The 27,582-nt window shown below is 44.1% G+C and overlaps 1 protein-coding gene across 4 annotated transcripts in view; it reads right to left on the reverse strand.

Moving 5' to 3' along the window:
- Positions 1-27,582, reverse strand: part of TMCC1 (transmembrane and coiled-coil domain family 1) — an 80,781-nt gene that overhangs the window by 15,895 nt on the left and 37,304 nt on the right. Inside the window, exon 1 of one of the 4 annotated variants that reach the window (XM_017735253.1) lies at positions 8,438-8,773. The exons of the other annotated variants lie outside the window; for them this stretch is intronic. Within the exon in view, the coding sequence (XP_017590742.1) occupies positions 8,438-8,758 (321 nt within the window). The 5' untranslated portion in view covers positions 8,759-8,773. Of the gene's footprint in view, positions 1-8,437; positions 8,774-27,582 lie in introns of those variants that run through there. 4 annotated transcript variants of the gene reach the window in all.

A 27,582-nucleotide genomic window follows, 5' to 3' on the forward strand; every position in this document is an offset into this window, starting at 1 on the left:
GCCTGCCGTGACTGCTGCCCGCCCGCTCCGCTCCCGCGGCTCGGCGGGGACTGGCCGGCAGCTCCCCGGGTCGTTCCACTGGAACAGTTGCCAGCTGACCCACACCTGCTGCCCAGACACAGAACCACGTCCGTGTTTGTGAATATGCGCTTTACAAAACAAAAAATGCTGCTACAGTTAACTGTACCCTCTCTCTCGATTCATCATTCCATGTTTAATGCAAAAAACCCCGCAGGCAGCAATACTGGCCGGCGCCGGGGATCAGACAGACTCCTTCCCATAACCCTAAGGTTCTCTGTTCACTATCCCATCAACAGGAAAACCAAACACCTGAGAAAGAAACTGATTCATTTTCTAGAGGAGTTCAGCTGCTGGAAACCATAGAATATAATTTCTTGGTCTGTTGTGACTCCTGAAATATCAGCTGCTCTCTTAAGAGGGTTTAGCTGTAGAAACCCTGGAGCTCTGGATAGATAAATGGAAAATTGGTGCTAAGAATTAATATTAATCAGCAGGACCAACACTATGCATGGTATCAGTACTGCACAGAGAACATGCTGTCTCTGAGATGTAGGGACATGCATTTGGAAGTAATATACATTTGTAAAGATACCTCTTCTTGGAATTTGTAATTTCATTAAGATTTTTCCAGGGCTGTCTGATCAGATTTCTCCCTGTGGCCTAAACGAACACAAACACCCTGCCTGTGAAGAGCATGCCTGGCCTGGGAGCAACAGCCAGCACCCATGGCACAGCTGGTCTGTGCCTCACCCACAGACCAGCTCTGCCAACCAGCTGCCACCCCAAGAGCAGCAGAGCACAGTGTGTCTGTGCAGTACACCAAGACAATCTTATTACTGTTAACTGTTGAGAAACCAAGGGCTTTCTCAAAAGAACACTGTCAATCCATTCGTAACAATCTCTACCTCCTCCAGAGCAAGGACATTTTAGTATTAATGGCAGATGAAGAAAACCAGAAAGATCCACAGTTTTGATACAAAACTTTCACCAATTAATTTGATAGAACTTATTTTTTCTTTTTCATAATTGATTTTCTTCTAGGCAGTGGTAAGGGTGAGTGAGTGTGGACTGACCTGGTGTCCCAGAACCAAACAACTGCTTATCACCAGTTTTTCTGCAGCCCACAGGCTCTGAGCTGAGAACTGCACAGATCAGTGTCATAGAACTACTGGGGCTTCCACATTACTTTGCAGGAAAGAGTTTCTATGAGCTTAATTTACTCCAGGTTTAGTCTAATTAGTGCATGTGTATGGATAACTACTGTAAATTACACTAGTAGTATACTCTTCCTTTCATGACACAAGTTTTGTGAGAGAAAAATTTGGTAGAAACTCTCTCTTCCCCCCTTCTAAAGTCAGTTGACTTCAGCAAATCTGCCCAGGTTATCTCCCTACACCTGTGGTAAAAAATGAACTAGAACAGCAGTAATAGAATAAACCATGTTGGGATAATTGCTTTATAATTATCAGCTGTGTGGATATTATTCTGAAATAACAGAAAGGTTCTTTCCAATTTAAAAGGAAAAGGCTGTGCAAAGTGCAGTTCTGGAACAGAACAGAGATAATTTAAGTACTTTGTCCATATCGACAAGGCTTTGTAAAGGGAAGACTCAGCACAAACTGGGTCCCTGGGAAATGCTGATGACATACTACTGAATTTGAGATGATGGTCAATCTGTCCTGGAAAGATGCTGGTAAATTAAATACTATAATGATCAATGCTTGGATAAGAATAGGGGTTACAATTCAATAGTCAATCTCCCTTGCAATACAGTTTTCCACTATATTGACAGTCCAGATTGAAGGGAGCTGCATGCCCTCCCACCAGGAGGTACACTGAGAACTGCTTTGGCACTATGCCACAAACCAGATGAAATCATGTGAGGGCCTTATGCTTTCTCTCTCTCAAGATCTTACCAAATTCTCAGCACTGTTAATGCTCTCAGGCTTTCCCTCCTGTACAAGCTTTCCAATGTCTATTCTGCAGCACACGGCCCAAAAAAACACCTCACGATTCTGCTTTTTGGTGCTGTTGAAGATTAAACACAGCAATTCCTTTAAAGGTATTTCGCCCTTTTAAAACTTCTCCAGTAAAAGCATATACCGGTCATTCACCAAGGAGATGGACTGCTGCTTTTAAACACTCAGGACAGCTGGCATAAACAAACAGCAGCTTTCAGAGCAAGCCTGCTGCAAGAGAGCAACTCCTGCTTCCTCCTCCCTTGACTGGAGCTTCACAAGTGTGACTGAAAATTGTGCTACTTAAAATAAACACATACAAGGCAAAGTGAGACAGGGGAGCTCAGAGTGAGACTGCACAGCCCCAGAAGGGAGCTAAGAGCACCTGAGGTGCCTGGGTTAATCACCTTCCCAGTGACTGCACACCTGACTGGCAGCTAAAACTAACCATGAAAACATTCAGAAGTTGTTTTGCTTCCTTTTCCCTGTGCCAAAGACAATACAGTCACACAGGCAGAAAATCTATGAGACTCATAGAGTCATAGGTTTTAGACTTCCTGTTTGGAAACACCACTCATTAACAGCATCGTTAGCGCATGGCAGGTGCAGGGATGGGCACGGGGACTTGGCCAACGCCTCCGCACTAGGTGGACAGATGGTCTCCAGCCTCAGGCAGGCAGAGGAGCAGAGACTCAAAATCTCTGATGATAGTTACAAGACAGTTGGTTTGTTAGTAAGTAAGATCTCTAATTAACACCTTACCGGAAATAAAAATCACAAGGGAGGAAAAAACCCCATCATTCTTTGTGCCTGACCACATCTGCAGAGTAACAGCCCCCCCTGGCCCCACTTCATTGGATCTGCATTAAAACACCTAAGTGCACATTTGAATAAACACACAGAATTCCTGGCAGGTACAATGAAGAGATACTTAAAGATCACAAATTACTATAAGGTACCCATAACATATTAGATTAAATGCCATCAACAGCCACAAGTCACTTCCCTGCATGCCACCTGCAGCACATGACTCTTGAAACACATGGGTCAAGGTGGCACCAGCCCCACTGTCCCATGAGCAGTCAGTGTCCTGTTCCTCTGGATCCAACACAGTCACTGTATATGGCACAACTTACCACAGGTTCCAAAGGAAACAAAAAAGTGTCACAAAGCCCCCTGCCTCACTCACTTGGGTGATGTAATAAGCTCTTTATGATCTACAGCTGATTGAGAGTTAAGAGTCTGTTTTTCTAATGCTTTGCTTTTTAAAGGTTGTTGCTGAATCACAGGTCAGTTGGAGTTGGAAGGGATCTCTGGAGTTCCCCTGGTCCAACTCCCTGCTCAGGCAGGGTCATTAAGAGCCAGCTGCCCAGGACCATGTCCAGAGAGCTTTTGACTATCTCCCATACCAGAGGTTCCACATCCTACATTTGTGGATCTGTCTGTAACAGGAAGTTGGATCTGTCTGCTGCAACACTGCCACATATCTGATACCACCAATGCTATGGATCACTATTTATTTCCAGTTGCATATTTATATGATTGCAAATCCTGTGTAACAGCATATGTAAGGGAGAACATTTCTGTTCATTCACCTCTCATCATTAAATACAGACAGAAGATCTAAATACTGCTGCACTGAACCACCCCTAGAGACAACTGCCCACTCACATGTGGTTTCATGTACTAATCCACCTTCCACCTTCCCTCAGCAAGTGCTCAGGGTGCATACACGCTCCTGCTCTGCAAAACATCTTCCTTGGCTTGACCGTCAAGAAAAAGAAAATGGAAAAACAGAACAGGTCCAGTGTGATTCCTTGTGACACACTACAGTTATCCTGCAAAACTGTACTAACCAATTGAATCTTGGAAGCTGCAGCAGCTTTGCTTTTTAACAGGCTCCAGCTACTCACCCACAGAAACCTATGGTCATCCTTGACAGCAACTGTTCTGAGCTGTCTCTAGCGTGCTCCTAAATCTAAATCCAAATCCAAATCAAACCTGGCTAAGGAAAGCACACAAACAGATGGACAGTTCAAGGAAGTCTTGCTGTGTGTTTTTCACAGCACAGCTCATTGTTTAGATTATAACGGGGATTTCTGAAAGTTATACAGCCTTTGCCTATGGTCAACCCTCAAAATGGTGGGAAGATCACCCTGGCTATGGGGAAAAAAAAAAACTAGTGAGAAAACAAAAAATGAAAAATTACTCTGAAAAATATCCAAGAAAAAATTCCAGTACAATACCTTTGCCTGCCTCACACAACAGCTTGAGCAGGGAACCAACACTGTAACACCAAGAGGAAATGGCTTTACACCTTACTCATGGTAGTTAAACAGTCATGAGTGATGATTGCTGCAACTCGAGTGCGCTGATGGTACATCTGCCAACCCAGAGCCCCATAGGCCCTGCTCTGCAGAGAGGGGAGAGGGCAGGTCCCTGCCCTGGACAGAAGGGCTGTGGGCAACCACAAAGCAGCAACATTTCACACATCTGCATGCAGTTGGGCGTTTCCCTTATTTTGGGGCATCCAAGCCAAGCAGCTCCTTGCCTAACTCTGTACGGGCACAGCCTGGGGACAGCAGCTGCCTCTGGAGCCAAGGTGAGAGCTCAGTGGGAACCAAATGATAAGGTGCTTGGGGATGTTCTTACTACCTTCCCAAATGTGGTTCACCATCAGGCCCAAGCCACTCTGAACAGTGGACAGCAGAAACACCCACCGGAGGGAAAGGTGACCTGGGACTGCTTCACTTGGCACTGGGGCCAAGAGCAGCATCCCCCAAGCAATGGCACAAAGCACACAAACAAACCCTCAACCACAATTTGAGATTTGGTAAAGCCAGCTGCAGGGTGACTTGCCCATGGCCTTGTACCTAACTCGATATGAAATGGAGGTGTGACTACATGTGCCACATCAAGTGCCAGAAACAGTTTAGCTTTAAAGCAGCCAGCTGTCTTTTCCTCAGAGCTGTTAGCAGCAGAAATTCTTCCCAAAGTAGACCAGTATTCAGCTGCAGCCCTCACTGGTGTCGGGGGCAATGATGGAAGATCCTGCTGCTGTACCATACTTGCTGTACCAGAGACAGCTTCTGTAATAACCAACACTACACATCCCACAGGGGAGCTCCAGCAAATTCTTGTGAGTGCAGGCCAATTGCTGGTCACAGATGCTTCCCCCACAGCATCTTGCTGTCAGCGCAGGGGAGCCCAGTGGGCTCCACATGTTCCCCCTGCTTGACTCCACCTGCCCAGGGCCCCCTGCCTCTTGGGAAGCAAATGTTTCACTTACTACCTGGTTAAGAGGTAGCTGAAGCTACAAAGCTGACCTCCACCTTTCCCACCTGTGGTTCAGACACGTGCATCTCTGCTGCCTACCAGCCCAGAGGCAAGGAACACTGCACAAGCTATTCCCTCAATCAGGAATGGGACATGCAGGACCAGGCACCAGCTTGGCCCACAAGTACTTATTGACATCCCGGAGACAGGACAGACACGATGCAGTGTAACATCCCCCTTAAGAGGTTGTCTACGGCCCCTTTAATTCCTTTTAGAAACAGAATTGCTGCCAAAGACACCACCTTCTTGACCTCAAACTTCTGAAATCTTGAGAAAAGATATTTTTGAGCACAAAAAAAGTATGGCTTGATGACCCAATTCAGTAATGGTTTCCTAAAGCTACAGAGTCAAGCACAAAATCATCGGTGTTGATTGAATGAACAGGGCAACACTGAGGGTGAGGCAAGTTCAAGGGAATGGATACAACAATCTGATTGGAAAAATAGGAAAGAACTGAATTATACACAAGAGCTCGTAGGAGGTGATAAGGGATGACACAGCAAAAGATATGGCCAAAATAACATCCATGGATGTTTATTTTAGCAGCTTCTGATTTCTAATCAAGGGGGGTGTGCCAATCAGGCCAGAAGTTACAACAATAAGGATGGGAAATGAGGTAAAGCTGAGCAAAAGTTAAGTATAGGAACCAGCAGAAGAGGGCGGATTAAGAAACAAGTTTATACAAGCTTGTATGAGAAAGTGACTACGTAAAATGATGTATGGTTTTTGTTTGGTTCTGATTTATCTCACCCTGTTTTCCCCAGTGTTTGAGTCACATCTCATTACCTGAGAGACAAAATTTCTGTTAACACTTCCCAGAGAGTAAAGCGGTTTTGGTTTTTTCTGCTTCAAGCTGCTATCTGATGAATAGAGATTATTATTGCATGATACATATTAATTTGCAAAGAACAGAGTTTAATTTTATGGTTGCAAGCTAACTTTGACTTGCAAAGCATTGGAACAAACTGGGTCTGAAGTCTGGAAGAACAAATGCCTCTGTGTGATCCTTCTGCACAGAACAGCCCTGTGCGAGAGCAAGGATTCTCCCTTTTTTCAGGGGATGCTTCTCTGCTGAGGTTTAATATGCACATCTCTCCAAGTGTTTAATCTAAAGGACTCCAGCAACTGTACTTCTACACTTACTTCATTTCTTTATTTTTAGCTGCAGTATTTTCTGCAGGTACAACACAGAATGTGACCATAGCCAAAATTCCTCCTTGAAGTTTATCCAATCAACAGTTCATACAATATTAAGTATTTCAAAGCAACAGGATTCATGCTTCCTGTGAATATATTGCTTTGTCATTCCCATAGAGTATTTATTAACATTTTGTCTCCTTATTTGAAGCCCTTCTAGTACAACACACACGTAGTACCAGCTAAGATCACAGTTGTCACAGGTACGCAGTATAGCTGCTTCAGACTCCTGCTTTGTTCAAAAGCAGCATGTTTGCCCCAAGTGCTGCCAGTGCTCCTGCATTAGCACCAACTAAACCTCTAAGGTTGCTCCAAGTGGCAAACTCAGCTTGTCAAGAACAAGAAGCACTATGATCAAGGGCAGTCCCTTCAGCCCATGAACATGCCCTCCTCAGGGCTGCTGGCACGTGGCACGGGTGCCTTCGGAAACCTGGAAGAGAACACTGAGCAATGAGACATCAGAGAGGAAGACACATTCAAGGGATGATGAACACCCAGCAGAGTCAGGCAACAGAGCACCTGTCTGGAAATCCACAGGGAACACTGAATTAGGCAAATACTGAAATCACTATGCTGCTTTCAGTATTCTTGCAAAAGCCAAGAATCCTCATTGAGAACTCCATTTAGAGACAGCCCTCAGTGCAGCATCTCCTCAACACACAGTGGAAAGCTGCTTAGGCTACCCTGACCTGGCCTAGAGAGCACAGAACATGGTATTCTGTGCTTACTACTCCTCTCTTCAGCTCTCAAGAGGTGATGCAGTAGCCTGATGTTAGGTGTGTCAAGATGCAAAGCATGCAGTTCTATCAACCCGGCATGTGGAACATCTGTAACCCCCCAGGCTTTCCTACTGCTCTGTACCACCACAGTCTGTACCTCTGCAACTCAGCAACAGGCATTTCTCCGGAGAACCACCTGTGTGTCACTTTTATTATGAAGACTAATGAATGCAGTGAAACAAAGTACACATATAGAAGATACTATTTTCCTTTGGGAAAATCTGTGAGTTAATTAAATAAATGCATTAGACATACATGTTTCAAACACAACAGGAATATTATGCAACCTCTCAACCATGTCTTCTGCAGACTGTAACAGACCCCAGGTAAACCTTCAGCTATGGCAAAAAAACAGTTTGGACCCCAGATTTCTTTTTTCTTCAAACACTGGACCACAGTGCATGGGAGAGCTAACTGCAACAATTCAAAGAGAAATAGCTTCTATTTTGCGTTGCAGATCAGAGCATCAAAGACCTCACTGTCTCTCTTCAGTATTTAATAAATGGGGGAGGAGGGGAAGATCCCCTGTTTACTGTTAGAAGTAAACACCGTTTACTGTTAACTCAGACTGAAAAAAGGCAGTGCTGAGCTACACAGCCCAATGAAACCGAAGAAAAATACTTAATCATTTCTGAAGGTCACTGGCTCTATGGGAAGCAGCACATTCACTCTTTTTTTACCTGGAGAAGAATATGGTTCTGCAGTTTGTTTACTACTTCCTGAAAATACACAGCTAAAAGCAGCAAAACAAGAGGTCACATTAAAAAAGCTACCAATGCAAATACTTCTCTCTGACACTGGGCTGCATCTGCATCTCCCACCTCTTTCATCACTCACTGTATCATACAAACCAAACCCCAAAACAACCAAAACAGAAAATCCCAATAAGCAGCACCACATTTGATCTTGTTTAGGGATTGCAACACTCACTCAGACAAGAGCCTATTCATGCTTCCCAGCTTCAAAAGCAAAGAAAAGCTGTATTAAAAAAAGCAACCACTGAAATTCAACAGCAGTGCCCCGAGGAAAAATGCAGTGCTTCCAAGGCTGATGCACAAAACGAGGTCAAGTTCTACTGGAGATTTAAATAAAACAGCCAAACATGACAGCTACAACTGTTCCAGTGATGCCCCACAAGCTCCTCACCTTCGTGGGCTCGCAGAAGTCCCTTTCACAGCACACGCAGGTACAGCAGCACCACATAAACATCACCGTGCAGCCATGGGCAGCCCCGGCCCCAGCGCTGGGCACTGCCCGGGCAGCACCGCGGCCATCGGCCGGCCGGAGCGCTGGCTGTGCTGCCGGAGCGCCACTGCCGGACGAGCATGGCTGCGTGCCGGCCCGGGCTGAGCACCGCTCCTCGGTGGGGAGCTCTGCTCCAGCCTCGGAGCAGGACCAGGACACGGGATTTAAAGCTACAGGGCTTCCCAGGCGCTGTGCAATGCCTGACACTATTTTTAAAACCATACCTTTGAGCCAGAAAAATAGTTCAGGATAAAAGACAACCAAATCAGGAGCAGATCAATAGAGTCAAAGTGACACAGTTGTTCCTCAGCAACACAACATAACAGACCTGGGAGCAAAGGTCAAGCAGAATTGACACTGGAGATTCAAAGATGCACAGCAGGACATAAATCCACCTATAAACTATAAGCTCTAATTACAGCAGTGCTGAAACACTGCTATTTAATATTCACTGAACAAAATTTTCAGATTATTAGCGTGATCTCTTGGAAGGCTGAAGCTCTAATTAGAAGTAATTGTTACAGAAGGACTCCAGTACACAACAGAGCCAGCACAGCACTGTAACCACAGACTACTCTGGGGCAAGAAGAAACCTCAGAACCTCTTATCCCCTACCCTCAACTTCTTTGTCAAAGAAAACGTGTTTTACTATCATATTTAGAAGAGGTAAAGCAAAGGCTCATCACCCTGTTTGACAGCTCTGACCCATAGCACCTTAGGCTACCTAGCCCCACTCCTTCAGACTCCTTTGTAAAAAGCCACCCTCACCCATGGCTACTTCTCCCCTTGCTCTTCTTTGTCTCACTGATACTCCCCGTTTGTAGCAAGTATTACCACTCATCCAGGACAGAGACAAGATGATCCAAAGACAAGCCATATTTAATCTGAGTTTGGGATCTTCAGAACCATTGTAATTCAGAGTATGCAAGGTGCTCCCAAGGCTGAAATACCAGGAACTGCCAAACCTGACAGGAATGGAGTAACCTTTTAGGAGCTCCCTGCTGCATGAATCCTGCAGCATGTCTGCCACCAGCATCAATACAAGGACTGAACTTTCCTTTTTTAATTAATGTCTGTCCCTTTGAGGCAATGACTCTTTGAGGCTCTGACAGACATCACAGTGCTAGGCTTTGGTAGGTTTGCACTTTTCTTAAATAATTTTCTTCACTCGCAGTAATGCACAGGTAATGTGAAGAAATTCTGCACTGAAACGTTAATTCATAAAATATAAACTTCAGCAATGTAACAGAAGAGAAACTCCTGACTGACTCAAGTCCCAGGTAATCTGGAAGAAAATATTCCTATGTGCAAAATTCAGTTTTCCTTAGGAAAAGAGAGATGTAAGAGCAACTAAAACCCAAAAATGTGTTCTGTAGGAACCAAAATTAGAGGAAGAACAGCTGAAAACCCATTGTCTCAAATTATATTGGTATGTCAGGTGGCACTTCTGAAAAAGCATTATGATGAAATGGCAAGTACATTGTACAGGCCATTTAGAACAGGAACTGAGAATGAAAACACTGCACAGAGCAGGAGAGGTAATGTCTGATTCATGAAGGAGACAAGCCATGTTGGTGTGGAGATGTTAAATGATAAAGCCCTAAAAGCATTTTTGTGGTCATTTCTGTGATGTCAGAGAACAGGACATGAAGGACAATAGATGAGGGAAAAGGCAAGAGGAAGGTGGATTTCAGAACAGTCTGTGGTGCAATTCTGCGCCTGGCTCAACCGCAGTCCCCATCTTCCCATTGCCAACAGGTGCCTGGTGTACACCCGGACCCTGCAGTGTGGAACTGACTGAGGGAGCAGTACCAGCACTGCTGTCAGCAACGCTGCCCCCCTCCCACTCTGTCCTACCCTGCCCCAGCACTGGCTGCCTCAGAGCCACAGCTGTCAGCGGGTCTGAGCATCGGGAACAGCCCGGGAAGCAGCACTGTGTTAACCAAGGCCAAGATGTGCAAAGAACACGAATGAAAATGAAACTACCACCACGAACCATAATATCATGGATTCCAAACTGCAACATACTGCTGTGAAAATAACTGCAAATCCCAGTCATTTTTCTAATTCAAATCTAATTCAACTGACATTTGCATTACTATTTTATGTGGCTATTTTCAGGGTTAAACGGTAAAAGGGTCTCTAAAAATTTATCAGCTTATGGGAGTATTAGATATTGAGATTCTCTGATTCCAAGTGCACTAACAAACAACACAAAATTCAAGCTGTAAAAAAGGTTGTTAAACAGAAGCATTGGTATTAGTCACTGACCAGTACCAAACGAGGATCCCAGCCCACATCTGCCCCATCTTTGTGATCACCCACTCGTCCAGGGAATGCAGCAGAGTCTCATCACAAATGCACTGACCACATTGCACAACACTACAGAGAGTGCCTGGCTTCATCTGCTGCACCCCAGAGCAACAGGGAGCAAGAAACAGGCCAAGAGGCATCCACCCTCCTGCAAGAATATAGTGAGAAATCTCCACTAAAAAAACACTATCCAGGCTAAATGCAGAAACAGAATAATTTCTATTCTTGTACAAGTTCAGGGAACACACTGGATTTGGAATCACAATCTAACACAACAGCAAGAAATTTAAGGGGGGAAAAAAAAAAAAGAAAGAGTCACTTTTCAAGGAGATGTTTCACATTCATATGGCAGATTTCTCTCTCAGAAATAAGTATTTATACAGAGAAACCTCCAGATGCCCAAGACATTTTTTCTGTTAACAACAGCAGATCTGACTTAACAGGGATGAGAGGCAAGGATGGTGAAATTGCTCGTGCAGAAAGAATGTCATTAGCCTTATTTAGGAAGCAGTTTATATTGGGTACAACCCAGTCTGAATATTCACATAAATTTTACTACTATTCAGATAGATCATTTCACCATATAAAGCAATACACAGATCTATGAAAATCCATGAAAATATGCACATTAGTCTACTTAATATAATCAGAGAGCCTTCAAAAGTTTTAAGGCTACAGAGCAAAAAAACCAAACCCAACCTACCAGGCTGAATTTCACCTCCATTAAGAGGACTCTGTCTCACTCATCCAAAAGGAACCCATGCTTTCCTCAATGAGTTCATATGGCAACAGAGCACTGGTGTCTCATGCTGTTAAAAGGAGACTTCTATACCCACGAAGAAATAAAACCATCATAAAAAGAGCATCAACAGCTACTCTTCCATGCAAACAAAACTCAAACAGCTCTGGCACGTTGCAATCCAGCAGCAAGTCTGTGCAGCTCTCACTGCAGCAGGAACTCTGGCAGCTTTGCCACCCTCACCTTCCTTCTCTGACAGCCTCACACAGCAGGAGACAGTGGCCATTGCAGCTGGAGCCAGATGATGGCATCAAGCCTCAGCCACGTGGGGAAACACAGACATTCCAAGTGCCTCAGCCAAGAACAAAGTCTCCTAACTTGAGCCAGCACTGAGAAGGGCAGGGAAGGGATGGGACACTAAGCACCCTTCCCTGCTACAGGTATTCTCAGTACAGGGGATGCAGCCAGGGGCAGCCTGTAGCTTGTTTACATTCTAGAGTATTTCTTTCCTGAAGTTACTCAGTAAAACTGGAAAGAGGACCAACTGAAGGGGTGGGGGCAAATGAGCTTTGATGGAGCTTAAAAACTTACAGAGATTAGAGGCTCATATGACCCCTTTAACAAGATGAGAACTCTTTCCAGGACTCCTTAAAACCAAAAGGTTTTGGGAAAAAATACAGCAGGGGCTAAATCCATTTACGTGGAAAAATCTGAATGCTGCCAAATATTAAGTAATGCAAAATAGTAAGTGAGAGAGCGAGAAACTAGCAGAAAATTCAAGTTCCAAGTTGTGATCGCTCCCTTACTGTGCTGTTCCCTAAAGTGGTGCTCAGACTGTGGAGAAAAGGTGACTTCCCTGCCTTCTCCCTCACCCAGAATTTTTCACATGGGGAATGACTCAAACACTCAAGGTGCACATCTGACTGATGGGAAGACAAGCCAGTGTTAGGGCTCCTCACAGCAACAACTGGACAGTACAACCAGTGTCAAGGAAACTGGGAAAAGAAGAACGCAAGAACAACTGTTAGACGAAGACAAATCCCTGGCACTGAAACAGCAGAGGAGCCTAAAAGCGGGCTACAATTATCGGAAGGTAACCGGGCCAGCACCATAGCAGGACACCTTTGATTTGGCTCCAAGTTGTCAAGGAGCACAAGGACCAGAGGGCTCAGGACCACAGCTGGGCACCACAGGACATGACTGGGCAGAGGGCAGCTGTCCCTGAACAGCCCCACAGCAGCACTAAGCAGCACTAACCTGCTGGACCAAGCACCCGGGGGAATGTGGCATCACTGGCACTGCCAGTGCACACCATGTGCCCTTCTCAGCGTTGCAAGGGATCCAGAGCCCACAGTGCTGTGGGCATGTTTGAAAGAAAAATTGGATTCACAGTTTGCTGGTTTCCGTGAAGTACAATTTATAATTTGTCCTGTCAGTTTAGGACACTGCTGTTACTAAAGCTTCATGGCTTGGACTTCTGAACTCCCTTCCTCCCTTTTGAGAGCACTACTCATACAGCCCCTGGAATACAGGTACAACCACTGCTCAGCATGGCAAGTGGGAAGAGCAGGCACGTGCTCATGGCCCATGTGCCGGTGCTGCAACCAAATCCCTATCAGGGCGTATCCCGCCACAGCCTCTTGTGCAGCAGAAACTGGATTGCTCCATTTCATGCACAGCTACACAAAATCTGAGAGTACACTCGGAGTGATAGCAGCAGAGCTCTGAATACAGCAAGTGCAAAGCAGAACCCTCAGTAATCTGTGGCAAAAGAAATATACGGTCTGTTTATTTAATCCAGTACTGAAACTAGTCATTAATTAAGATCCTGGGTTTGGAATATCTGTTCGGACACAGGTTTTACACTTGCACAGGTCCTGCTTCCTAGGGATTCAGATGGATAACCAGAAGGCCAACCTGGTGTCTGCACACAGCACTTCACCAAACGGAAAATGAGTTGGGAGTATCAGCACCTTTCCCTCTCTTATTTTGGGCACAATCAAACTGCAAGGCTCGCAAAATCAGGGTCTGCTTCGAACCCTCTCCATCAGGTTCTTCAAGGGAAGGATGACAGGTAAGACAGGAGAGCAGGAAAGCCAAGCAAGTGGTATGAATCAAATTACAAGGAGGTAATGTGCAAGCACTTGGTATCAGCACATCTAATACCAGATCAGACACTGAGGCATTGTGGGACCAACACGACAGACGGGGGAAAAAAATAAATCAGACTCAAGACTTATGCCCAAATGATTTCACCTCTTCTTCTGCATCAAATGCAGACAAAACCCACCAAAAACACTAGACCAAGCCAGGAGACTCTCACAGGTGATGGGCCCTTCCAGTTCCATACACTGACACAAATGCAGGGCAAACACACTCAAGTAAAACTGCATGTATAAAACAGGTCTTATTAAGAAGGGGGCTAGACCGAGCCAAATGCATCATTTGGTGCACAAGGGCTCCTGTAATACAACTTCTGTCTCTACACATTTGGAACTGTTTCACACTTCCAAGTCTAGATATAAAGAGCAAAAACTTTAAGTTAGTTACATCAGGGAAGAATTCCCACCTCTGACTGTCCTCAAAGGGCTGTCTGAAAAGCTTACAAATCCTGATTACACTAAATACTAATTACAAAAAGCCAGCTGGGAAATCGGCTTCTGCCACTGCATCATTCCCAACATTTGCAAGACTAAAATTTCACACAAAGAATCTCTTCTAAATGTACAAATTAATCAGACATTACATATGGGAGATGCAGCTTCAGCACTCCCCTCCAAGGGAAGGGGAATTACAAGTGGCAGAGGATGATGGAGCAGATGTTGCTAAAATGGAGAGCTGCCCACTGGAGCAGCACAGTCCTGGGGGGACGCTGCACAGGGCTGCCCCATGCCCCACGAGGGCCAGACAGTGACCTGGCCATTCCCAGTGGGCAGGGTTGGGAGTCAATGTATATACGCATGACGACTAAAGGAAGTGTGTACACACAAGTGCATATATGAGGAGAAGGAAGAAAGTGGAGAAGCAAAGGAACAATTGCTGACTGAAACCTTAAGGCAGAAGTGCTTGCTTGGCAGCCAATTTTAATCAAGTATTACATCCAGCAGCTTATGCTGGGATGTGTGTGTTAGGTTTTCATTTTCTTAACTCTTGATACTCACAGGCATGACAGCTTCTTAGGTTTATTGCATAATTTTTGTGCTTGACTCAATCTGTGGTTATACATTATAAATACTTTTTCATATCCAAGCTAAAGATAAAATAGGTATTTATCAGGATCCCTGTGAAAGATACAGTATATACATTAATTTTACTCACTTGCAACTGTAAAATAGTATAATTACTGCAAACTTTGTCACAGTTTTCTAATTAATAACCTGTACTCTCTAGTGTGTTTTTTTGGCCAGTTCAACTAAAGATGAATGTGTTAGGAACTAACTATGGAGCGCGTGAGCTAAAACCAAAGCCCATCAAAATCAGCTAACACTTCCAGAGTTCAACCACGACTGCACCAAACATGAGTCAATGCATTTTTAGAACTTCAGAAAGAAAACATTATTCCTAAAGTCTAAAGAATTTGTAATTCTCCTGATCTGCTTGAAATGTAACAAGCTCAGCTTTCTTCTAACTGAATTAGGAAGGAAATCCTCCCTAGATAAATCCCAACCAGCTGTATTTTCTACCCAAGTACAGAACATCTGCCCCACAATGCAGTTCCCAAGGACAGCCAGCAGGCAGGATGATGTTCAAGCAGTTTAACTCCTTCACTGAAGCACAGGTTTCCCAGAAACATGGCTCTTCAGGGACTCTTTTGCACCTATAACTGCAAACCTTATTCTCGATATGGCATTTGAATCCATCAACAACAAATGCCATCCTCCTTCCCTTTCAGCAGCTCACTCCCACAAAACAATTAGCTTCTGTGACTTTCTCAGTCAGGGAAAATAGAATCCTTAGTGCCCAAGCTGAGACAGATACAGGACTTGTCTTGGAGATGTTTCCCTCCAGTCTGGGAAGCACTGCATCACCCAAGAGTTAGTCATATAGCCTTTACAAGAAGGTCCCAGTTTTACAAGTACTGTTTTCCTTGTACTTGAGGCAAAGGGATCTTGGTCGCACTGCAAACACAGTGTGATAAAGTACGGAAGAGGAAAGGAAAATAGGGAAGAGAAAGGGACCTCATCTGCTGTGCTCAAGAAAACTTCTAGATCCACAAACAGGTATTCTCTCTCAGGAAAAGAAACCTTTCTCCCTAACTTTTTTCAAAAGCCCTACTACTGCTTTCAGGACAAAGATGATTCCCTTAAAACCCAAGGACTTTAAAATCTAATTTGTCAGACAAATGAAAGATACCTTTAGTATAAAATGACACAACGTGATGATAGTCTGCAGTGAAGGTTTGAAATGGGCCACATTAGCTACAACTTCTCAGCTGGTAAAGCACTAAGCCTTCGGCTAAAGATCTTGGAAAGTCAACTACTGACAATTAATGCTGAAAATATGTTCTGATAAGCCATTCCAGCCCAGGTTTTGTGTCCATTTTGCAGCTGCTGACAACCTTATAAACACCTTAAGATGAACTTCCTCTCTCGGCAGGAAATATTGAAGCCTCCACTGTCTCACTGAAGATGAAGAACCATTAAATCAAAGCCTGGCAAGGAGTGGGAAGAAAATAACTGAGTTTCGAAATAATTTTATTTAAATACTCGATTGAATCTTTGCATCTTTTTCTGCAATATATGATATTAAATATTTAAGACCTCTCAAGTGAACTGTATGTTCATTTTTTCCAGATACAGAAATCAGTTACAGTTAAATTTGAATTCATAATTTCACTACATTTCCACAGAACTCCCAGAAAGGGAAACATTTAGTAATGAGATTTCTATCCTCTAAATTTACCAGTCCATACCAACAAGATGTAAGAGTATCTACACAGCTCATTAGTTTACAAAATTTTGCTTAAGTAAGCAAGTGGAACAGTTAAATGACTTGCTACCATAAAGCCTTAAAATGAACACAGATTACTGAAAATTCAAAGCCAGAAGATTTGCCTTTATTGACTAGAACTTTGTATAGCCAGTGAAGGCTTAATATCCCAATGGCACTCCTGGATCAATAACCTCAGTGATATGAGGCCTCTTGCACAAGGCTTCCTGCTAAATTCTGTGGTGATTAGTAAGTTCCTGCACAGCTGCAAGACCCCAATCACAGATCCCTGGTCTTGATCCATACTAATCCCAAAACTGAAACCTTCCAGACTGCTCCCACACTTACTGCCCAGGACAAGGGCTAAAGCCACCTGAACATTCTGCTGGCATATACAAATTATGAACTTGTATGTGATTATAAATGCAGCAATAGCCTAAATGTACGAGGTACCATTTGGGCCAGAAGCACTTTAAGCTAATACATTATTTAACATTTACCTTCTAATTTAAGATCCTAGACTTCAAAGTCACTTTATGGAGCTGGAGCTCCCCTCCTCTGCACACATCTATTGGAATAAAGCCAGTTTTGACTATATCTGCCTTTTGCAGATTTCCCTCAGAGGATGCTCTGCACAGGACTTGCTTGCTTTTAACTAGTCACAGTTTCTTGTCCCATTTTTAATCACCAGGAAAAAAACAGCCCTTTCTTTCCCCACACCTGTTTCCAGAAGTACTCAAAATGTTTCCATTAGCACTTAAGTGGGGGGGGGCAAGAGAGAGAGAGAGAAAGGTTAGTTCATAAATCCCTGCATCCCACAGCACTCACTCACCATACTGATGGGACTTCTTATAACCAGTTCAGCACAAAACCACTACTGTGAGCAAGACCATGGCAGGCTGAGACGATGCACTTTGGGACTGGGGTACCAACAAGGGCAGTCCACAGCCAGAGCAGCTATCACCCAGCAGATGTCCCCAGGGACCATACTGGAGAGGGAACGGCTGCATGGATGGGCAGGTTACCCTTTAGGACGTATCAACACCAAGGACATTTTCCAAGGGCATTCTTGCGATCACTGCTGCATCAAGCTAACTCTCCCACAGTAACAATGAGAGAAATGCAGCTGCTGCCTGCCAGATTGCTACTAGACCAGATTTGCATAGATGGTTAAATGATGTCTAGTTAGAAAAGGACTTCTCAGTATTTATAACCTAGTCTCTCTAGGAGACACTAAACAGTTTGTCTATTCCAGCTACTCATGTGATGATCCAAAGCCTCACTTCAATCTGTTAGTACTGATTAAGCGCCACTTCCAAACATAGAATGGAACTTTAAATAATTACATCCAAAGGGCATGCAAAACTGCATTAAATCCTGCCCTGTCTCCTTTCCTTTCCATTTTTCCAGGTACGGGAAAAACTGACAAGTCCAAGATGACTGCCTGCACATTGGTCTGGCATGAGCAGCCGAGGGCTCACCAAAGGCTGCTGCTTCATGGTCACTGGGATTTGCTTCCAGTCACAAGGGAAAGCAAGGGGAAAACAAACTCAAACTTCAGCAGACCTGCAACCTGCAGCAAGGGCTTTAAACACTTCTAGTCTTGTTTTTTTAATAAGCAATGAATTGGTTAATCTGTTAGAAATCTGCATATAAAACATGATCTTCTTCCTTCATGACACAAAAAATAAAAAATAAAGACACTTAGCACACTATCCAGCATGGGTCTGGCTCAGCAGAAACCACAATCAGGGCAAAATGCCCAGTCTGCATAAAGGATTAAGTTTATCAATAAAGCAACCTAAAAACTGCAGAGTGATAAAATGGAACATTTCCAAGTAGGCTTGGTTTGTCATTTCTCCATATTGCTGGCATGAACATCACCAAAGTGTTTGATATGTAAGTCTAACTGGTATACAATATACACACTCCCCAAAAAACACATTTCTTTTAGTCTTAATGCTCTGTTTTCCCCAATGACAACTTGGGAAGGTACACGGCTGTGGTTGAAATCACTTTAATTTTCTTCAAGCAGAATTTCACTTGCCAGTTTTCAGTTTTGCTGCACATCTGTAAATCAAATTGATTATTTCTACTTATCATGTAAAGTTTTTTGAGCTACCGAACTTCACCTTCTCACATTTTCATATTATTAAAATATTAGAAAAAAAAATAAACCACAAAAAACCAACCAAAGTTCAAATCCACAAAAAACATCTTCTCACTCTTCAGCAACTGTCTTGGTGATTGAGTTTTACCATTCAGTGACTGAACTTAATTAAAGTGTCAACACAGACCCACACAGCTGCTGTGCACAGCAGCAGTACCTGCAAATGTGAGTCGTCTTGGGCACCGCATATGCGAGGCAGGATGTAAGATTCAAGATTTTGTTTCTACCTTGCAATGAGCCTAAAGTGTGCAGCAAGCACAGGACATGATGGGTTACTGCAGCTTAGCTGACACAGGCTTGTCAATTCAATAACATACCTGAGGCCTTACACTCACTAAGGTGGCTTGGATATACTGAATTTGACAGCTCTTCTCTCAGCAAAAAAGTGAAAGATAATCTTCGAACACGCTTCTTAATTTCTGAAGGAGCTTCATGTCCACAGTGATTTCCAGTTGTACTTCCCCTGGAAAGCTGCATGCTTTGCTTTCTTTTTGTTTGCTTCTCAATGCTCTTCTGCCATGAAAGTAACAAAAGCCACAGTGTAACTGAAAATTTGAAGCTGTATTTGGAACTTGCAGAATCTACAAAAACCCTAAAACCAGAAAAGCCGAAGAAACCCACTGATAGCAGTACTGAAATTCAGCAAGCCCATCTATCAGACTTGCATGACATGATTCACGAAGTAAACTCTTACATTATACAGCTACAACTAATAATGCCACAACAACTGGCTGCAGAGGAAAGCAGATTTCCCCTGAGCCATAACTAAGATGTGAAGACATTCTAGAGAAGGCACCTTTCTTCCAGAACACCAAACCAAGACGTGAATGCAAGTTATGAAGAGAGGCAGTGACTACGCAGACAAATTCAGGTAAAAGAAAACATTGTTGATCATGTGAGTTTTGGAGCAAATTTTGAACAAAATCAGAGTTCTGTTTCCGTGGACGCTCTGGGTTCATGATGTGCAAGAGGCTGGCAGTCAGTGCCTGGCACAAAACTGTTCACATTTATTCCTTTTAAGAACAAAATATTGAGTGACTTCACTGATTGATTATCCTAGAAGTCACAAGCTCTGACAAATCTTTGCTCAGAGTGATCCTATCCAGAGGTTTACAAAATTACCTTACACCAGACCATCATACGTGGGCAGAGTGCTGTATATTGATCAAATGCTCTCAAGGTACGCTCAAGCACAACACACTGACAGAAAGCAGGAAAGTGCTCCTTCTCGCAAACAGAGGCAGTTGACCACCACAGAAACTAGCACTTGTGTTTGAGTGTTTTCAGGTTATTTTGTCTTCTGCATCAGCCCTCCCCAAATTAACATCCCCTTCCTTTCAAAATAAATATTGTGATCCTAAACTCAAAATGATGAGCCCAAACATTGCTAGTGAAGAAACAGCTAAACTAATGTTGTCTTTGGAATAGAGTTCTTGATAAAGCAGGAAGCACGCTGGCTTTTGCATTTCTCTTTGATTAAAATTCTTTTAACACTACAGACTGCTCAGGAAGATACCACTGTCTAATCTGCTCTGTCAGTTGTCTCCCATGTTACACCCACTGCCAGCACTGTCTGCTGGGGCTGCGTTATGCACTTGGACATGGATGTGTTGTTCCTACCTCTGTCCTTATAGGTCTTACTCAAAATACTCTTACCTAGTGTTAGCCTTGAGAGCACCTCTACCTTCACTCTTACAGTCAAAAACCATCCCTCCTGTACTGCATCCTCATTGAGAGACTTCAGCCTCAACTCAGTTTTTTTAAGACTCATTTTCATCTGGGTTATGACCATCTCTTAAGATGTTTCACAATACAGGGAAATCTGACTAGCAATTGTTCAGGGTATGACCCTTGTTCCAAGAACATGGACTGCTGTTTGCCCAGGAAATTTTAATGGCTTCTGCTCCAGGTTAATGAAGCTTCCAATTGATAATATCCCAGTAATTTAATAGCTTGGTTGATGTGAACATCCTGAACATAAATCATTGTCTTGGGTTGATATTTCTTGGTGGCCCTGGTACAAGTAGAATGTCAAATCAATATTTTTTTTTAAATTACAAATACAAAACCAACCAAACAAAACCCCAACCAACCAACCATCAAAACCCCCCAAACAACCAACCACAAAAAAACCCACAGGAAAACAAATGATCCAGAAAAACCAAAACACACACTATACCATCTTACTAAAAAAGAAAAAAGAAACCCTCCACAACTCAAAGTTGTTTTCAACAACAAATACATAATTCTTCCTTGCAGATGACCTACAAAAGAGTTTTTTAAATATGTAACACTGCTATTTTTTCCATTGACAGCTTATAAAAGAACAAACATAACATGTCCTTTCTGCTATGAAACCTCTTCCCATTAACCCATATTTCCTTCAACTGCTGGAATATGAATAGCAGGAAATCTGATCCTTTCTGGCTTTGTTGGAGAGGTATTGAAGACCCAGATACTTGCAGCTAAGCTGACAATACAAGAAAGCTCAACTTTTAAAACCAAAGTATTAGTCACTGCAATAAAGTATGTACCATAAACCACCTGAAACCAGACTGACTAAAAATGTTTCTTCCTTTTAAATAGATCAGTCAACACATATCCAGGCACCTTAGCCTGACACGGATAATGTCCCCTATAAAAATATAAGAACCCTTCCCTGTAAGTGGCAAAAAAACCCAAAAAGCTTATGGTTTTCCTTCTACTCCCAGCTCATCTTTGAATTTTGCCAGTGGCTCTACACACTGGGCTGGCTGCTATGCAGAGCTCCACAAAAGACTCCCAAATAAAAAGAAAATAGTTTGAATGCTTTTAGTATTTTCACATTTCTTTGTCCCAACAATGCAGCTCTGTCCTCTGGGAAGGAGCGTGCTCAGGCCGAACACAGAGTGTTATTTTCCCCATCCCATCCCCGTGGAGCGGCCCCGACGCACGGTGCTGCCCCGGCTCTGCAGGGACACCCACAGCCCACATCCTGCTGCAGCCTGGGACAGGGCCCTGTCCCACCACGGCCAGACCCCCACAGGAGGCAGAACCTGCACCCAACAGAGCTACAGGCCCAGGTGACTGGAGAGGGAAAACAGGGAGATCAAACCAGCACTGATGACAGCAGCAATCCCAGCAGGGACTGGATTTCCTCTACTTCTGCACCAAGAGGAGGGAGCTCCTGGGAAGTTCACCATTGTTTTCTTCATGAAACACCCGATTTTAAAGTTAACCAAAATATTTCCACTGAAATAGGCAGGTAGACTTTCAAAGACCAGTATGTTTCTCTCCTGCAGAACACGGCGTTTCCTAGAACTTACTGTCCTGATAAAATGCAGCCTTTAAAAGCTAAAGAGGTCTTAAAAACTACTAAAACTTCATCTCAGCCATGTTTCTTCTGCTGTTCACATTTCCTGTTGTTCACTGAATTTATACATGGCGCTTTCTGACAAATTCTCCACATTCTGTGCTGTTTGGGACAAATTCCAGAAGACTTTGCAGAGGACTCCCATGAGGAAGCCAGAGCTCAAAGCTCCCTGGAAGAAATCACTATAACTGGAGAAGCTTTAACCATACTCCTGAAAGACATGGACTTCTGGTATAACAAACCTTTTCTAATCACTAAACTGCTCAAACCACAGATTCTGCACATTCATGGGGAGACTCCTGATGTGCAATTTTTACCCCCACATCCAGAACATATCAAGCACTTAAAACAAAATCAGCATCTCGGCAGCACAAGTGGGTTTCCTTATTTTAATGCTGAGCACAAGCTGGGCCACAAAGATTGCTTGCTGTGGAGCAACAGTGGCAGAAAAAACTTAAATCACTCTGATGAGAGGATGGACAGTAGACACTTGATTTCATTCCCTCAGTGTCACAACACACAGCAGCTTGCTGACTGATTTTTTAAAAGCAAACTCCAGCAGCATCACCAACAGCAAACAGAGGTGCAGAACCTGGGTGTTGAGTGGTGACCCAGGACTTTGCCCAGCAAACTAGCCAGATCCACAACCCCAGTACAGCTGAGATCCAAGAAAGGAGAAAGACCCAGGACGTACGGTTCCAGAGGCAGGCAGCAAGTCCTCCATCCTGAGCGTGCGGTGAGGGCAGCATGCAGTGTGACCCCCAGCACCCCTCCACTGGCCAAACACGCTGTACCACAGAGCTGCGCTGGCAGAGCCCAGAGCCAGCCCTGCTGGGTTGAGCTCTGCCTGCACAAAGCAAGACCTTGTAACACGATGCTGTAGTGCCCTGGGTGTCTTGGCAGGAGCCCCAAATGCATGTTTGAAAAAGCAACTGCAACCCTGAACAAGCAAGGCATGAATGCACTGCAGCAGAGCCACCGAGGCTGCTAAAAATACTTCATCCCTGACCCTTGTCAGGAACACATCTCAAGTGAGAGTCTACTTTTCTGGAGAATAATAAAACCAAAAAGCAAAATAGCTCTGCTGGCAACAGTCTTGGAAGTTTATTTAAAAAAAAAATAGCAAAACTGCAACATACTCTTGAACAGAAAAACACCTCACATTTTATTCCAAGGGGAGTACTGCTGCACTGAAGGACACGCTTTACACCTCTTCTACAGCTCTGGGCCAAGGTGCAACCTCAAGATCTCTTCATCTGCAACCTGCCACAGGAGATTGCTGAGGCTCCTGTTACAGGTTAAGGAGTCAACTGCAGACAAATCCAACCCCTGCCCTGCTGAAGGCAGCACAGACACCTTGTGCATTTTGCAGTCCTGTATGAGACAGATGAAACACCTGTCACCTGGCTGGTATCCTGCAGTGGGTGCCCTGTACCAGTCAGGAACCAGAGCAAAACAGAAGCTGTCAGATTGGAAACGGCTAAAAGCCACAGTGCACCTGCTCCCTCCCTCCAGCAGGACAGAGACGAGGCTCTCCCGGGGAGCAGGAGGAAACCACACGCAGAGCCACAAAGCACAAGGTGCTGAACAGATCCCAGGTGAGAACCAGGGAAAACACTTTAAGATGAGGCTTCTATTTTACGCCTGGAGTAAGCACAGCAAACAGACCCTGTATGTTTTGGGAAACCGCTGGGTGGTGATCTAGACAATGTATTCCTCTGGGGAAGAAGAGGTGAGAGAACGTCCTCACAGAGTACTGCCTTGCAGGTAGACAACTGTGTTGACCATCTATTCATAACAGATCTAGCCTTAAAAAGAAAGTTAAAGAGATGTGAATTTTTTCACTGAGCATGTTTTCACACAGATTATGTTCTGTTAATTACTAATCAGCCTGGCTGGCACTACCATGGTCATCCAAGGAAAACAGGTGAACACCAAGTCTAAGAGACACTACACCGTATTTCCCTCATGGATCTTAGGTCACAAACATGGATAAGGTACATGAGCACACTCTCTGGAACTGTAATAACTACCTGCTTAGTAGCAATCTGACCTGATTATGATGATGCTGTTTCAAGGGAGGTCTGCTCTGTCACATACTGTCCCTAGGGTGGCCCACCAGGATGCACCCCCCAACACCAATCTACCAACCACTCCCACTGCTTGAGTTCTACATTTACGCAGCAACCCTGCTCAACAGCAACATCTGCAAAGGCCTTCTTTAAAGGCAGGACAATGAAAAAGGTGCAAGAACTGCAGAAATACTTCAAAAAGCCGGTAACAACAAGAGATGGGTTTAAAAAGGATAAATCTTGTACTGCTCCTTCTGCCATCCCCCAGTGCCAGAACACGAGCCTGGTTTTCTGACTTAACTGCTACCTCACTTGGGCTTACAGTTTTGGAGAAATAAATGCACTTCCAGTTTAGGTAGTGAGAGCACACCTTTTGTTCTGACAGAAGTCCCTATCAGCTAATCAGTAACTATTACCAGTTTTTAAAGGGAACCTTGTCCTATCTTCTTGTTCAGCAAGAGCACAGGTAGTTCCAGGACTCATATGCTCTAAATCCATACTTAGAGCATGAACCTTTGCAGAAGTTACCATAGTGGATACCTCGCTGATAACCCTACAATGCATCAGAATTAACATGTTATTCCTTCCTTTCACACTGGTTTAAGTTTTTATTCTGCTGAATATTTGGAAGGCAAGTCCTTTCTTGTGACTACCTCTTTTTTTTTTTCTTTGTTAAAATTTAAAATTTTCACCTGTCTCAATCTAGGTTAACTCAAAGTATGTTCTAAAAAAATTGGTAAAAATTAATTCAGGAGGCTGTAGTCTAACTCAGGTTGGTACATTTCTAGGGTTTACTGTAATCACACATTGATCCCAAGACACATTCATTCATTCTTAGTTTACCACACAGGCTCTGCCTAATATTTTGTCTTTATGACCACTCAGATGGAAGGTAAGGTCCCACCTGGATCACAGTGCTGCCACAGGTGACTGGGTCACCTCTCCAAATCACCACTAAACAGCATTCACAGCTGCAGAGTCCTGCCAGACTGGGACACCAGTCACTAACTGCCCACCAGGACAGCACGCTGCCAAAACCCCACCTGCACCCACAACAGCTCCCTGTGCACACAAACGCTCTCTGCACAGGCTGCTCCAAAAGGCTTTGTGGCTGTCTGGCAGTGCCACGGACATAACCCGAACTAACAAACATACAAACCCCATACTGGGCTAAAGTGAAATTTGTTGCTGTGGCAATTAGCTCATAGAGAAAATAAGCTCATAGGACTTCCACTACTTCTAATCAATATCTTAGAAACAAAACAGCAAAGGCAGGGTCTTCCTTGGCCGATAGCTGCTCCTTCCCCCCAGGCAGCACCTGTCTGTGCCATCCCAGCTCTATATCACTGTCCTGCTCACAGCTGCTGCCGGAGCCGTTCCCTGACCTTTCAGTAACATCACCCAAGATAAGTGAAGAGTTCCAGTAGAGCATGTTTCACTAACCCAGCTTACTGGAACTAGTGTTCAGCAACCAAAGAGTACAGTTGGAGTTGCACAGCAAATCCCACCAAAACCACCGTCTCTCTTTTCCAGCTGTGCAATCCTTGGCACTGCTGTCACGGAGGGAATCACACACAAGCACAGCAGGGACCTACTGACAGGCAGCACTCGCTGTCCTGCCTTCTCCTGTCCTGACTGCCCCACGACTCTCTCCATCCCAAAACGTGGCCTCAAAGTAGGCAATAAAACTTTTCTGAAAGTACCTAGTTGTTTTTCTGCTTCCTGACAGGACTATTCCCACACATTTTTAATGACAACTGTCATTGATTAGCTGAAAACAGCTGTTGTAAGACAACAAAGAGTACCCACAGAGGACAAAACATAAACTTCACTCAGAAGACAGTCCAGAGCAGTGCATGAAAATACCCCCTCATAAGCACCTCAGCCAAATAATTGCTGCAGAGTGTCTCACATTGTTAAAAATAGAACTAATTTCTGCACTGGCAGATGGAGTTTCAGTCAAAATATCCACTGAGCCACTTGAATAATCAAGTGTTCCTTCTCCGTGGCATAACAAAGTAGGTAAAGCAATTTACTGCCATTTATAAAAATTGGGATAGAAATACTGTTTGCTAATTTTTCAGCAAATAAATGAATAACAATAAGGTTTACAGCACTGAGCAGCAAGCCTCTAGCTGAAATGCTGCCAAGTCATCAACACCGTTCTCTACATACTGGCTATTTAATCCCCCAGGTTAATTACCTCCTGGAACAGAAAAGTCATTTAATCTAGAAATCAGGTTTACTCAGAAGGCAGCAGAACGAACTCTAGACCAGCGATCCTCAGTGACCAGAAAGACAGAGTTAGACAGAGGGACAGAGAGCAGCTGATGCACAGTGAGGTTTTTAAAAAGTATATGTATGGTTTTTTAACAGCTACATGTAAAATGCAGTCTTTATGATAATACAAACCTTGCATTATTGTCCAAACTGCTCGTATTTCACAGAGTCAAGTTTTTATTTTCAAATCTTCTTAGCATTTCATAGAATCACAAAACAGTTTGGGTTGAATTGGATCTTAAAGACCATCTAATCCCAACCCCCCGTCAGGGGCAGCTTCTCTGGGCAACATGTGCCAGGTCCTTACCACCCTCATAGCCAAGAATTTCTTCCCAATCTCCCACCTAACCCTGTCCTCTGTCAGAGGGAAGTCATTCCCCTTTGTCCTGACACGTTATGCTCTTGTCCAAGGTCCCTCTCCAGCTCTCTTGGAACCCCTTTAGGCACTGGAAGGCTGCCCTTCAACAAATCTTAATAACCTTAAACACTTTTTCTCTCTAAACGTGGAAGTTAAATAATGTCAAATTTCCCTTTACCTTGCTAAAACTATTAATTCTGTAAGTTTAAAAAAATACAAGATCATTTTCCAGATGGATGAATTAACAAAACCATTTTGTAAGAAACACTGTGAATGGAACCTGGCCATGCTGGGCCAGGACATAAGCAGGTAAGAGGAGGATGATCATTGAGACATGTCCAAGTACACTAAAAATTTTCCATTAGATGAACTGTGACAAGAATCCAGGCACAACATCTGGAAACTACAGAACAGCCTGAGCAGTCAGGCCGAGTGCACTGCAGCACGTGTGCATTTGCTAACACTATAAAGCCCTGGCACTGCAAAGCTGCACAAACTCCACCAAGTGTTCATTCCATGCCACATCAGTCAGAGCTTCTCAGTTTCTGCATGGGGCAGCAGACAAGCAGCTGAGCTGGCACTCAGGTCTCTCTTCTACCCAGCTTCCCCCAAGCTTACTAAGAAGCCTCACCAGCACACCAGGAGAGGCACATCATCTTCCCAAATCCAAGCAGCCAGGGCCCATGGGAATGAGCCTGGTACCAGCAGGGAAAGCCAAGTTCCTTGGCCTCTGCTGGAACACACAGTCCCTGGTAACCCAATCCTGTCCAGCTGTCAGCACGAACCTGACCACGGCCCCAAGAGCACTTCCGCAGCATGGCCAGCTAATGGGC

Source organism: Corvus brachyrhynchos, unplaced genomic scaffold (genome assembly GCF_000691975.1).
Source record: "Corvus brachyrhynchos isolate BGI_N302 unplaced genomic scaffold, ASM69197v1 scaffold95, whole genome shotgun sequence".
Taxonomy (NCBI): Eukaryota; Metazoa; Chordata; class Aves; order Passeriformes; family Corvidae; genus Corvus; species Corvus brachyrhynchos.